This window comes from Bubalus kerabau, chromosome 16 (genome assembly GCF_029407905.1).
Source record: "Bubalus kerabau isolate K-KA32 ecotype Philippines breed swamp buffalo chromosome 16, PCC_UOA_SB_1v2, whole genome shotgun sequence".
Taxonomy (NCBI): domain Eukaryota; kingdom Metazoa; phylum Chordata; class Mammalia; order Artiodactyla; family Bovidae; genus Bubalus; species Bubalus kerabau.
Window position 1 is genome coordinate 44,266,565 of NC_073639.1, and position 14,310 is coordinate 44,280,874.

Below are 14,310 nucleotides of genomic sequence, written 5' to 3' on the forward strand. Positions count from 1 at the left end.
CTGGGAGGATTGTCCCTGAGCAGATGGAACGACAGTCCCTTCGGAAAGTTGGCTGATTTGGCACCAAACTGAAGATGGAAAATCCAATAAGTTTCCCCAAGGACGGTATTTTAAATTTCCCTGTGTGCTTGACCCCTGCCTTTACATTATACCTACTTCTTCATGTAACTTGTTCAAAGAGATGATGTCTCTGCTTCCAGAAGGACTATTGTTACTGAATCCAGCCCATGTGCTGGTTTTGTATCACATGCTCTGTTTCCACTGACGCTAACATCCAATTATACTAAAATCAATACACAGGAACTTGTGACTTTATAACCACAATACCGTGGGAAGTGTTTTATAGCTCATTTCTCTGATGACTGGAGAACACAAACTTACAAAGTCGGCAGGGAGGTGAAGCCTGTAGAGCTGCAGGATGGACTGCAGTAAGCTGGACACCTGACTTGACACCAGGACCTCCTGGCCGAGTTTCGTGCCGTCCACCGCCTTCCTCTGACTTGTGGCCACCTGGACGCTCCACTTGTCTGTGTCTGCAATGATGCATACGGCCTCGGCGATGGGCTCGTCCAGCACAGGATGCTGCAGGGCAGACACAGGGGGTCAACTCCTCGCCATGCTTCCAGGTGTCTAAAATAGATGGCGGGTGGGAAGCTGCTGTATAGCACAGGGAGCTATAGAGCTCTGTGATGATCTACAGTGGCAGTAGGGAGGCTCAAGAGGGAGGGGGATACATGTATGCCAATGATTGATTCTGCATTGTTGTACGGCAGAAACCAACACAACATCGTACATCAATTGTTTTCCAATTGAAAAATAAAAAGAAGGTGATGGTGGGAGCCCCAGGAGCCCAGGGCTCCACAGGACTCAAGAGTGCTGTCACAATGCCATTTAAACATTAACTTGATAAAACTGCAGTCCAACATTATTTTATTCATACACTCAGAAGGGGCCCATAAACATCATTAAGTGCCCACAGGTAAACAAAAAGGCCTGCAATCTTGCTCCAAGCCAGGACATGAAAGTCCACTTCCTTCTGGAAGGCTGCACTCTCCTTTATTTTTTGTGTGGTTTGTGGGATCCTAGTTCCCTGAACTGGGATCGAACCTGTGCCCCTGCTGTGGAAGTGTGGAGTCTTAACCACTGGACTGCCAGGGAAGCCTCTGCTCATTCCCTTTACAATGGAGACTGTCAGAATATGGTGTAGGAGTCTACTGCCATTTTTCCCATTACGAGGTTTGGAAGGGTGACTTGATATTCCCCGAAAAGTATAGCTTTACTCATGAAGTGATATTTACTCAGGAACCACGTGCTACATACATAAATCAACTCCAACAACCACCTAGACAGACGGGACTAGGGAGCTGTGTTATTGAGACCAGCCCAAAAGGTACAAGTGTGGCCACTGATGAATGTACTTAAGACTTAACACTAGGGCTTCCCTGATGGTCCAGTGGTTAATAATCCGCCTTCCAATGCAAGCGGACGCTGGATCGATCCCTAGTCTGGGAAGATCCCATGTGCCGTGGGGCAACTGAGCCAGGTGCCACAACTATTAACTCCCCCACCCTGGAGAGTGTGCCCACAACAAGAGAAGCCACCGCAGTGAGACGCTCGCCTGCCACGGCTAGAGAGCGGCCCCACTCACTGCAAGGAGAGAAAGCCCACACACGTGGAAGACCCAGCACAGCCAAAATAAACAGAAAAACAAATAAATGAAATTTTTTTTTTAAAAAAAGACAGCACTATTATTGGGGAGGCTATTGATGGAAACTCAAGCTGTTTGCTGCCATACTCTACATTTAACAGGTGATCTGGTTCCTTCGTTTTGAGGCTTTTTTGATTCAATCTCTGTATTCTTTCTCACAGATCGGGAAGAAGTGACTGATGGGCTGAATGAGAACTTTGTTGGGAGCAACATTTATTCCTGTCCTATATCCAGGAGGGCAACCTTCATGGTTTAGAATATTTCCCTATTGAAAAGAACAGCAAATTAGGCAAAATCTAGTGGCCCACATTTATTCAAGTGTATATTTAAATAATCTTAGGCAAAATCTAGTGGCCCACATTTATTCAAGTGTATATTTAAATAATCTTAAACATGAAGAACGAAGAATGTGACAGAACAGATTCTTGAATTAATGGAGCCCAGTTTCCCAAGGATGGCTCTCATTTCTTAGACTTTTTAACCAAAGAGTCGAAATGCCCACACACACACAATGACCACAAATTCCCACTCTCACCCACAGGGTCTTGTGACGCCTCACTCCTACCCTTGTACACACTCTCCAGAACAGAAAGTACAGACATGGCTGCCACAAGTTCCTTCTACAAGTTCCGGCAAGTTCTTGCTCAATCCCTGTGTCACAGATTCATAGCAAGAGGACAATGACTTGGTCCTTATGATCAAAGCAAATGAAAATTTGGAAATTTAAAAGATTTGCATTTGGAGTTCAAGTTCCTTCAATGCTTTGCCTTTATCAGAAATTCACAGTGTGCTGGGTATTTCCCAGAAAAGATCTATATGAATCTATACGAAGACCTTTCCTTCAAGGGACTTCCATTATGAAAGTGTATGTGCTGTGTGTGTATATGAGGTATATGTACTTAGTCACTCAGTTGCATCAGACTCTTTTGTGACCCCATGGACTCTAGCCTGCCAGGCTCCTCTGTCCATGGGATTCTCCAGGCAAGAATACTGGAGTGGGTTGCCACTTCCTACTCTAGGGGATCTTCCTGACGCAAGGATCAAACCCATGTCTCCTGCATCTCCTGCATTGGCAGGCAGATTCTTTACCACTGTGCCACCTGGGAAGCCCCTGAAAAAAATATATATATATATATAAAATCATTAAAGTCCATATGCCCATGTACACACAGTGAGAGGAAGGCATGCCAATCTCCTCTCGCTGGATTTCAGTCACCTTCCTCTATCAAGGTGCGGGAACAGGATCCAAGCCAGGTCATTCAAGGGCTCATTCTCCGAGACCTCCCTGTGAGTAGGGGGCCAGGAGGCTGGGACAGTTGGGATAAAAGTCTAGCTTTAGTTGGATGAACTATTTGTAGTGGATAATTTGGGCCCTAGTTTCCAACTCACTCAGTTTCCTAAGTAGCTTCCCATCCCTCGTGGCAGGGAAGGGAGCAGTGTATTGATCCAAGGAAAGCAGACAGACCGCAGATTACGCGGTACCACGCACACCACCGACAACCACACACAGAGCTCCGCCTTCAGAAGTGAGCCACCGGCAGGAGGGCGGCGAGGCTCACGGGGGATGAGACGGATAGAAGGCTGTCTGGGTACCAGTGACGCCGGGAGGCTTCAGACCTGGGAGTGGAAACAGCAGAGGAGCAACAGAGGAGACGGCACAATTATGTGAGAGAAAATGTGAGCACGAGCCGTTTCTAAATCACCACTGGAAACCTGGGGACAGACTAAAGAAAGCTGCGTCCGAAGTTGGGACAATGCACAGGGAGCCCAGAGCCCACTCCCTGAAGGAGGGGCTGACTCCTCTCTCCTGGACTCTCAGCCCCAAGTGCAGGACCAGCTCCTTGAGAAAGGACAGACTTCAGACAGACCAGGTCAAGCCCAGCAGTCACAGGGAAGGCAAGCACCCGTGATCCCATGCACAGCACTGAGTGTCACGTGTGTGGGGATCCAGGGAAGCAGAACCACGGAACGCTGTCAGGACAGCACCTTAAAGAAAGAAGTGTACAGGGAACGATATCCAATAACCTGTGACAAACCAGAATGGAAAAGAACATGAGAAAGAATACACATATGTATGACTGAGTCACTTTGTTATACAGCAGAAATGAACACAACACTGTAAATCAACTGTACTTCAATAAAATTTTAAAAAAAGAATTATACATTCTCAGACTACTAAATATTTAACATGTAATTTCCTACATGGGCTTCCCTGCCGGCTCAGATGGTAAAGAATCTACCTGCAATGCAGGAGATCCAGGTTCAATCCCTAATTCAGGAAGATCCCCAGGTCAGGAAGTTCCCCTGGAGAAGTGAACGGCTACCCACTCCAGCATTCTTGCCTGGAAAATGCCACGGACAGTAGAGTCTGGTGAGCCACAGTCCATGGGGGTCACAAAAAGTCAGGCGTCACCGAGCAATCAACACTTTGACTTTCCCTAAATACATCCAGAGGTCACCATAATTGTCTCCATCTAACTATGCCATTTAGTAGTTATTCATTTATTGAAGACGAAATACTTTTTTTTTTAAAGGAAGATGGAAATAGACGAAAATGTAAATATTCAAGAAAAAGAATACTGGAGAGAGATAAAAAATGTCATCTGCAACCATTTCAAGTTATCATCTAAGGACCACCAGGGCAACTGACAGCCCAGTCCTGATCTGGTCTAAACTTCTCTAAGGTCAGAGCATTGAAGCGCATGTTCTGATGATTCTGGAGATTTCTGACATGTATCTTTCCAAAGGAAACACAGCCCACTAAAGAGTAACGTTTATGGGCAGTAATGGGCAGTGTAAATGTTTTACGGTTTGGTTTATTAGTTGGTCTCTAAGCTTGTAGAATTTAAAGAACTCTGAGATCCAGAAGACCCGCCTGGATAATCACAGGAACTCTCACCCACACACGCCTCTGCCCTGCCTGGTATTCAACAGAAAACTCCTCTTCACAATGACTCTATTTATGGCATATGTAGAACCACCATAAACAAAGGGAAAACTGAATTACATGACACTTCTTTATTACTTTTACTTATGAGCCGTAACTTATTAAATATAGAAGTAACTAACAGTAAAATCTGTCAGGCAGGTTTCTTTAGTTTTATCAGGTCTGCATACAACCCAAGGTACACATAAATACACTTACCAGTAACGAATGCACGGAGCGTGCTTTTGAGAAATTAAGCACTTTGACAAACGTTGTAAACCATTAGACTGAATGGTTCAAACACCTCCCATGAGCCTGACCTCTCGAACTCCCTCCCTCAGGTCTGGATATTTCATCAAGGAGCCGAGACTCTGAAGCCAGGCAGGGTTGGGCCTGACTGTCACTCCATTACTTACTAGCTGTGGGGCCTTAGCGACCCCATTCTCCGGGGCTTCCATCTCTACATCTGCAGAGTGTGTTGCTGTTTAGTCACTAAGTTGTGTCTGATTCTTTGCTACCACACGGATTGTAGCCCAGCAGGCTCCTCTGTCCATGGGATTTCCCAGGAAGAATACTGGAGCAGGTTGCCGTTTCCTTCTCCAGGGGATCTTCATGACCCAGGAATCAAACTTGTATCTCTTGCATTAGCAGGAGGATTATTTATGGATGAACCACCATGCAGTGTGTGACTGTACTTAATTCAGGGTTTCTGTGACAAAATGTGCATGAGACTCGTAGTGTACTGCCTCCCACTTGTCAGGTGCATCCCCTTGCTTCCCTACACCCTACATCACCCCCTCATGTAACCACATCCCCAAACCCTCTCTGACTCAGAAACCTACCCTAGCATGCCCCCCCCCCCCAATGCTTATGGGTCAAACCTGTCTCTGCATCCCTACAGCTTCCCTCTGGCTCACCTCCACCTGCACACATTCCCCTCCAGGCTCTCTCGCAGGAGAACCTCCTTCTCCAGGCAGAGAGGAAGCCCGTCTCTCACTCAGGCTGTGGCCAGAACATCTTCTGGGCTCCCTTCTAAACATTCCAGTTCTTCAGGGGCCTGGCCCGGCCCCATCTCCCCTCTGCCCCACAATGAGACTCCCCACGTCCACTGTCTGGCATGGAATCACACTGTCCTAACTCTCTCTTGATTGCACATCTGTTTGTCTACTCAGTGATTTCGTAAATAACTCAAGGAGAGAAATTACATTTTCTTCCGTAGTCTCAGAAATGAACATAACAAAATGCAAGGCATGAGCTAAATACCTAATACATGCTGGCTCTGTTGAACAATTCTCTATTCAGATTTCTTTATTTTTAGATTGGATCCAGTTCTTATTAAGTCATCCACACAACTATTAACATATTTCTTTTCCATGTACAGCTATTTATACCACTAACATTTTATGTAGTGACCTCTTTATTAAAATTTTTTTTTTGAAAAATAGTTGATTTACAGTGCTGTGTTAGTTTCAGATGTAAAGTGATTCAGTTATACATATATACGAATACATATCTTTTTTTTTTTTATTACATATTCTCCCGTTACAGATTATTGCAAGATATTGACTTTGGTTCCCTGTGTTATACAGTATAGCTCCTTGTTCCTTATCTATTTTATCTATATGCAGTAGTGTGTATATTTTAATCCTCAACTCCTAATCTATCGCTTCCCCCTCTGCCCTTTGGTAACCACAAGTTTATTTTCTATGTCTGTGAGTCTGTTTCTGTTTTGTAAGTAAGTTCATTTGTATCATTTTTTATATTTCACATATAATCAATATCACATATTTATCTTTTTCTGTCTGATTTACTTCATTTAGTATGATAATCCCTGGGTCCATCCATGCTACTGCAAATGACATTATTTTATTCTTTCATGGCAGAGTAGTATTCCATTGTATATTTATGCACCACATCTTCTTTATCTGTCAATGGACATTGAGGTTGCTTCCATGTCTTGGCTATTGTGAAAGTGCTGCAATGAACATTAAGGTACATGCATCCTTTTGGACCATGTTTTTCTCTGGACATATGCCCAAGAATGGGATTATGGGGTCATACGGTAGTTCTATTTTTAGTTTTTTAAGGAGCCTCCATACTGTTCTCCACAGTGGCTATATCAATCTACATTCCCACCAACAGTGTAAGGGGTTCCCTTTTCTCCACACCATCTTCAGCATTTATTGTTTACAGGTTTTTGAAGATGGCCATTCTGACTGGCGTAAGGTGACACATCACTTAGTCTTGCTTTCATTTCTCTAATAACTAGTGACGCTAAGCATCCACAGTTCTTCAGGCCCTCTCTACCAGATCTAATCCTTTGAATTTATTTATCACCTTCACTGTAAAATCATAAAGGATTTGATTTAGGTCATATCTGAATGACCTAGTGGTTTTCCCTACTTTCTCCAATTTAAGCATGAATTATACAATAAAGAGCTCATGATCTGAGCCAAAGTCAGCTCCAGGTCTTGTTTTTGCTGACTGTACACAGCTTCACCATCTTCAGCTGTAAAGAATATAATCAATCTGATTTTGGTTTTAACCATCTGGTAATGTCCATGTGTACAATCATCTCTTGGATTGCTGGGAAAGGGTGTTTGCTATGACCAGTGTTTTCTCTTGACAAGACTCTGTTAGTCTTTGTCCTTACAACATTTCAATAGGCCTTGGGTTAGTCACAGAGAAAATGCAGATAATCAATGCTCTGGGGCTCACATTCTCAGCATCTGCTCTTGGTTAAATGTTGTCAGATCCTGTTTTTATTCTCCTATCTCTCTAGGGGCCAAGGCCCACCTACATAACCACAACCCCCCACATCCTTGGCACTGAGGATTTAAGTAAGTCCACTCACTTCTGGATGGCTGAGGGCACACAGAAGGATGCAGATACATGTGGCTGCCTGACCAGTTTTTTTCTCCTTTTAAGCCTTCAGTCTGGGGCCTCCCTGGTAGCTAGGACTTTGCCTTCCAATCCAGGGGCGGGGAGGGGGTGCCTATGGTGGGGTCGTGGGGGTTCAATCTTAGTTGGGGAGCTAAGATACCACATGCCTTGCAGGCAAAAAATGAAAACATAAATCAAAAGTAACACTGTAACAAATTCAAAAATACCTTAAAAATGGCCCATACCCCCAAAAAACAACCCACCTTTAGTCTCACATTCATGCAGAGAACAGAATCCTGTCACCACTCACCATTCTCAAACACCTCTTCCAGTCTATAATATCATCTGGAATACCGAATGCTAAATGCTCGGCACACAGGCTTTCCCGCCGGCAGTTTACAGTGACAGACAGAAGCTCCTATGGCAGTCAAGCTGGCTCCGCCTGCAGTTAGTCTGCAGCCCCTGGGGGAGCGCAGGGTCCTTGTGCCCTGCCTGGAGCCCCCGTTCCAGCTCTGCTTATCCTCACTGCAGATGTCACCTCCTCCAGGAAGCCATCCATGCCTTCTTTGCCTCCCATCCCGACAGTGGCCTCTATTTTCACTGTTTGTCTTTAGTCACATGCTGGATTTTGGTTTCCTGAAGGACAGAGCCATCCTCTCTGGCCAGTGACAAGCTTCCTTTTTCTTTGATGACCTGAAGCTCAGTGTGGATGTGTTCCTGTCAGTGGGCTCATCTAATCTGAAAGATAGCAGCCATTCTTTCTTCAAATACTGTTTCTCTGTCCTGCCTCCTGTATACACCATAAAACCGTCTCGCTCAAGCCACCACGTCTCTTACTGGCTCTTTTCACATTTTTTTCATGTCCTTTTGTCTCAGAGTTACAGTCACAGGGGCAGGTCTGTATCTCGTCACTGTTTCACAAACTCTAATCCCTTCTGGCTGCATTTAATCTGTTCTGCTCATTAGACTACCCCTCTGAGTTTTAATTTCCATGACTGCATTTTTCCATTTTAGCACCTCCCTTTAGTTCTTTTACGAATCTAAATAGCTGGGTATCATATCAGACCATCTTTTTAAGGGTTCCAATTCCTTTCTTTTATCACCATCACCATTTTAAACGTAGTTACTCAGCAGCTACTCTGGGCTGTGGGAGGAGGGCTAATGCCCCTGCCCATTCGGCTTAAGCCCCCTCATCCTGACCGCAAGACCATCACGTTGCCGTTGTTCTGTTTTATGTGCTGTATGTGTCTCTTGGAAAACAGGCGCCATGTCGTCTCTAAAGGCTTCAGAGTTGTGATAAAGTAGAGAAGGAGAGAGAATCAACCATTCTGGACCCTGGGCACTGCTGAGGGGTCCTGGGAGGCAGGGGCTCGGGGAAGCCTCAGCCTTGAGCATACAGGGCACAGCTTCAGGGATGCCTTAAACTTTAGGCCAGTCACTTGCTGAGGAAGCAAACAGTTTAAAGTCGAGGAGAGATGCTCGAGGTCAAAAGGGATCATCAGAACAAAGTTATGGGAGGATGTGCATGATGCTAAGACAAAATGTAAGAAGGCTGGTAGCTTTTTCTGCAGAGAACAGCTTAGATGTCCAAATACTTTGCACATGATGAAAAAACTGGGGAAAACATCAAAATTAGCCACGTGTCTAATATTTACAAAATGCAAGAGAAATGATGCCTTTGAGAGCTTTTTATTCTCCTTTAGGTAAAGAAAAAGAACACAAAGGGCTTCAGGCATCACATCTAAGCACAGCAGTCTTCGTCTTTATATCTTAAATGCAGCTGCTGCTGCTGCTAAGTCGCTTCAGTCGTGTCTGACTCTGTGTGACCCCATAGATGGCAGCCCACCAGGCTCCGCCGTCCCTGGGATTCTCCAGGCAAGAACACTGGAGTGGGTTGCCATTTCCTTCTCCAATGTATGAGAGTAAAAAGTGAAAATGAAGTTGCTCAGTCGTGTCCAACTCTTCGTGATCCCATGGACTGCAGCCCACCAGGCTCCTCCATCCATGGGACTTCCTAAGCAAGAGTACTGGAGTGGGGTGCCATTGCCTTCTCCGAAATGCAGAGTCTATCACTTTTCTCTGCTTTAGGAGGGTCACAGTCTAGAGCACAGGGTCCCCTGAAGGAACACACACTTCTCTAACCAGCGCAGGGGGACCACACTGTGTTGCTTGTCCCTGGACTGGGTGCTGGACTGGCAGGACTGAAGCCCCCTTCCTGCTTGGGCACTGCAGGCCTGGCAGGAGAAGACGCTGGAGGCTGAAGCACGTGGCATGTGCAAAGGGACTGGAATGGTTTCAGAGAAGGGGCAACATCAGGATGAGGTCTGCAAATGGCACAGAAATTGGTTCCATGGTGCCTGAGACAGAGGGAACACAGCAATCGGCCAGGAAGTGGAAGAGAGGAGGGGAGTTAAAGGCTGGTCGACAGTGTGACCATGTGTGTGCGTGTGTGAAGGACATACGAAGGGCGAGCCCAGCCAAGGAGACTAGATTTCACTCTCTAAAGAAATGGGTCCCTATGAGGGCAGAAGAGTGACCAATCAAATCCCTATTTGAGAAGGAGCCCTCCATGGCTGTGTGTAAAGTGGCTGCATCCAGGTAATGGCTGCAGGCTGAGGGGCGCTGAGGAGGGGAGGGGGTCACCAAGATTTCAGACTGGAGTTGGCGATACCCAGATCCCAGTAGTTTTTTCAAGTATTTTTTAAAATCACCATGTGCAGTGAGAAATACGTTTGAACATCATAACCCAGTGTGCATACTTATACATGTGCATTTATACAGACACGTGTGTACATGTACACACACACACACACCCCCAACAGTGAGCTGGGGCTGACGGTCCATGGCTCCACCATGCTCACCACCCTACCCAGGAAAGGAGGCGACCAGAGCTGTTCTGCCTCAAACAGAGGATGTGTTCTGCATGGCTGTTTCCTCTACAACACCATTGACTGAAGGTGGCTGCTGATCCGGGCCACCTCAGTGTTGTCTTTGTTACTAGGGCAATGCTTTATCAGTCCCTGTGACTCGTGGCTCTTTCATAACCTCGTTGGCTGATGATGTGGCATGGGCTTCATTACGTATTCGAGGCTCACAGCACAGCCAAGCCATTAGCAAACTCCTTATCTGCACTACTGATTTCTGGAGTCAACCTGTTGCTACTCTTAAAGAGGTCGCCATATCCAACTTTTCCTCTAATTTTAGAGAGTGTTCTGAAGATGCCTGAAGCCCTAGTGTAGAGTTTTTCTTAAAAGAAACAACATGTGATGCTAATTTTGGTCTCGATGACCTGACCCTGCAGAGCTTTAAGTGGCTTGGCCTGCTCCTTGGACCGTCATGGCAGAGGGAACTCAGCAGCCGTTAACACTGAAGGAATGGGCACTGCTTCTGTTCATGAGCCAGAGCACGAGCATCCTGGAAAACTCATTTACAAAGCATGTTCACGGTGTCATTTTAACAGCTACTGTTTAATGGGTGTTCAGTAATGTGCGGGGTGCTGTGCTCAACAACAGACATGCGTCATCTCACGGTCTTCAATCAGACCTACAAGTGCTATCATTTTCTAGAACATGAAAAAGATGCTTGGAAGATGAGAGAAACCTGCCCAAGGCCACACAGCCACAAGGAGTAAGCCATGAGTCAAACACAGGTATGTCTGCCTTTAGAAGCTGCATTCTTAACTGCTGGATTACATTTTTTTCTATTTCTCTAAATATGTTTTTCTGAGGCCTAGCAAAGCCAACAGATTTACCTGACGACCATCGAACAAGCAGTAACACCACAGCGTAGTGTCAAGTCAGCCTCCTCCACCACCTCCATTCCCTGCAACTTCATAGCTGCCCCGGCCCAGTACCCAGAACCCATGGGTCAGCAGTACCCACAGGTGGACACGACACAGGTGAAAAGAAGGAGAGAGAAAAAGCTCCTTGAGATCATGGGTGCAGAGTGAAGCTGGCTCTCCCACTTCACCCTTCAAAGTCAAAAGGAAAACAGAAGAAAGAATTCACATTTAGATGCCGCAGGAAAAACATGAAACTAAGTATGACCTCAGCCTAATTCAAGGCAGCTGTATAATCTACGCATTAGGAGGCAGAGAAACAGTTCAAATGCTGGAACAGAGGTAGTAGGTGGATTAAATAAGAACACGTGTTAAAATATTTAAAGGCCATTAGAATCTTACCACGTGGAAGCCGGTAACAAAAATGGACACAAATGAAATAAAGTTAACACTTCTTTCTTTCATAAGAGTCTAGATAAGGAAATGCACAAAAAGAAATTCTTAGTACTGGGAGCTCCAGACGCAGTACCTCAGTGAGAGAAGAAACTCCACAACCCAGTCCATTGAGGTTACAGAACTGCGTATTTACATAAGACAGATTTCACAATCCTGTCACGCGCAGGCCTCGAAAACGGATCAATAATGTAAATCAACTGCTCTTAAAAAGTTAAAAATACTTCTCTGTAAACAACTATGAATCTCAAAGCTGGATGAAGTGTGGCATGAATACTAGGAATTATTAAAATTCAAAAACCAGGTTCTTCAAAGTAAATTATGAGAACAATTTATCCCGAGCTCTTCCTCCTCAACAAGCCAGTATTTCAGTCCTAACTCGGCTCCTGTTCTTGGATCTTTGCTTTTTTCTCTGGCAACACACTCAAGAATTTAAATAATTACTAGGCTTTGTGGAGCAGTCATTCAATATAATGTTCCACCTCCTAAACCTCCTAATTTATTTTCCAACAAATATTTGTCAATGGCAGTTGAAAGTAGCCTGTTTTTATTTAAACACTGCCATGGAGCAGGATCCCAGTCTGAGAAGTTTAAATGGAACACTTACTTCAAAAGCAAAATTCATTATGATGAATGTGCCAAGTGAAATTAGAACTCCACTAATGCTGATTGGATACATTCTTCTGAAGATATTTTTATGACCCTTGTAATTCCCTATTAACACCCACGCGGCCTGCATGGGAGATGTTCTCACCACTCGACACAATGTAGGTTATTAGATTTAATAACTTTCCATCTCTCAGGCTGACTGAATAGTCTGCAGAGAGGAGAACAGCTGCAGTGTGAAAATACTACCTTTGAAAGGAAGAGAAAACTGGACGTGACAGGTCTTTAAGAGCACAAGCAGAGGAAACATGGTTTTGTTTCTTTAAATATAAGAATTATAGACCTAGATGGTCACCATGGAAACCCAATACACAAAACATCTGAATGTGTCAGCCTATGGAAAATGTACAAAATGTCATGAATGGTTCTGCAGATAACAAGTTCAGGGAGGACAATCAGTCTGTAGATGCGTCCTCACAGTGGTGGTCAGCAGGTCTGGGGCATTCAGATGATAACTTGCTGGAGGATGGGTGCCTGAGAATGGCCCTGTGGGTTTACATGGGATCTCCTGGCACACCTGTCAGAGCAGAACCCAGGCTCCATGGGAGAAGGGTCCAGTGAGCAGCACCAGTGTTCTTACAGATCAAACCGACACGGGCGGATGAAAAGCCCCTCAGTGCTGCATACATGATTATAAACACATGGTGCTGCAAAAGGAGGGCCTTACGCTCCTGGTGGCCACTAAATATATGGTGGCTCAGATGACCTAGAAAGAGCGCTGCCCAAGGAGGGCATCTCCTTTCTCCGAGGTCACTGACGTGCGGGCCTCTGAGACGACAGGCAAGGACAGTGCTCCTGAGGACTATGCAGACAGAGAACGACAGCACTGCCTCCTTCCAGGGCTGGCCTGGGGCGGGTGGTGGCCAAGCACAAAGCAGGGCGGGTCAGGAACCTGGTGCCAGTCCCTGCACGGGGCGGGCCCCCAGCCTCAGGGCCCTCCCCCCAACCTCCTCCTTCCCTGTTCAGGGGGGTGAGTGCAGCTGCTTCACCATCAAACTTTTCTTCCCGTTTCATACAAATACCTCCAGCCTGCTTGGCCTGTGCCTGATGGAAGTCTGGTCTTCACAGAGGAGGGGCTCAAGGCCAAAGACGGCATGCCCTGCCTTCTGTTCTACCTCTCGAAAAGTACTTGTTGGGCGAGGAGAAAGTAACCAGCTAAATTCCAATTTTCCTGATGCAAAGAGGACTTTTCCTACTGCCCAAGATAAAATATGCTTCCAATACAAAACAGCTATTTTTTTGCACGTCTGCCCAATAGCGGCTCAGTTAAAAACAGGTCTGTCAGACTGACATGGTTTCCGCCACTGCTTAGTTCCTGTCACGCTGCAGATAGTGGAGAAGCGGTAAGAGGCAGCCACGAGGCAATTTTCCATAAGATGTGTTAATCTTTATACAGTCATCCTCAAACAGCCATCAAAGTGAATTTAATGACAAATCAGTTAAAATAGATTACTTTTAGGAACTTGTAAGGATCAGCCAAAAAGCAAAACGCATGTGACATCTCTTTGGTCCTCCCTGGGACGCATATAATTGTCACCATCTGTGCTGACTGTTCTGTCCGCCCAGCCTGCCCCGCCTGCCTCAGATTCACCCTGTGCCCTTCCCTGTCCTGTGCAGAGGTGAGCTCTGCAGACCGCAGGCCTGGATCTGCATCAGCTATGACCTCCTCACTCTGAGGCTTCTAGCTGGGCTTAGCCCAAAGGAGGCCCTGTAGGAGCTCAGCGGCTGGAGGAGTGAGAGGTCGGGGGTCCCCCCACCCCATCGTGCTCCGACAACCAGGCAGACCCTCTTCTTTTCCCCACTGCTGTGTCCTGTGGTGCTCACAGCCTCCAGCTCCGCACGTTCCCAGATGCCTCAGCAGCCTCACCGGTTCCCGTAACCCTGGCAGCATCTGCA

At 46.0% G+C, this 14,310-nt stretch overlaps 1 protein-coding gene across 4 annotated transcripts in view; it reads right to left on the bottom strand.

Annotated features, from left to right (window-relative positions):
- FNIP2 (folliculin interacting protein 2) overlaps positions 1-14,310 on the bottom strand; it is a 129,489-nt gene that overhangs the window by 8,911 nt on the left and 106,268 nt on the right. For all 4 annotated transcript variants that reach the window (XM_055550643.1, XM_055550641.1, XM_055550642.1 and 1 more), the window contains one exon: positions 382-582. In XM_055550643.1, coding sequence (XP_055406618.1) covers positions 382-582 — 201 coding nt within the window. The remainder of the gene's footprint in view (positions 1-381; positions 583-14,310) is intronic.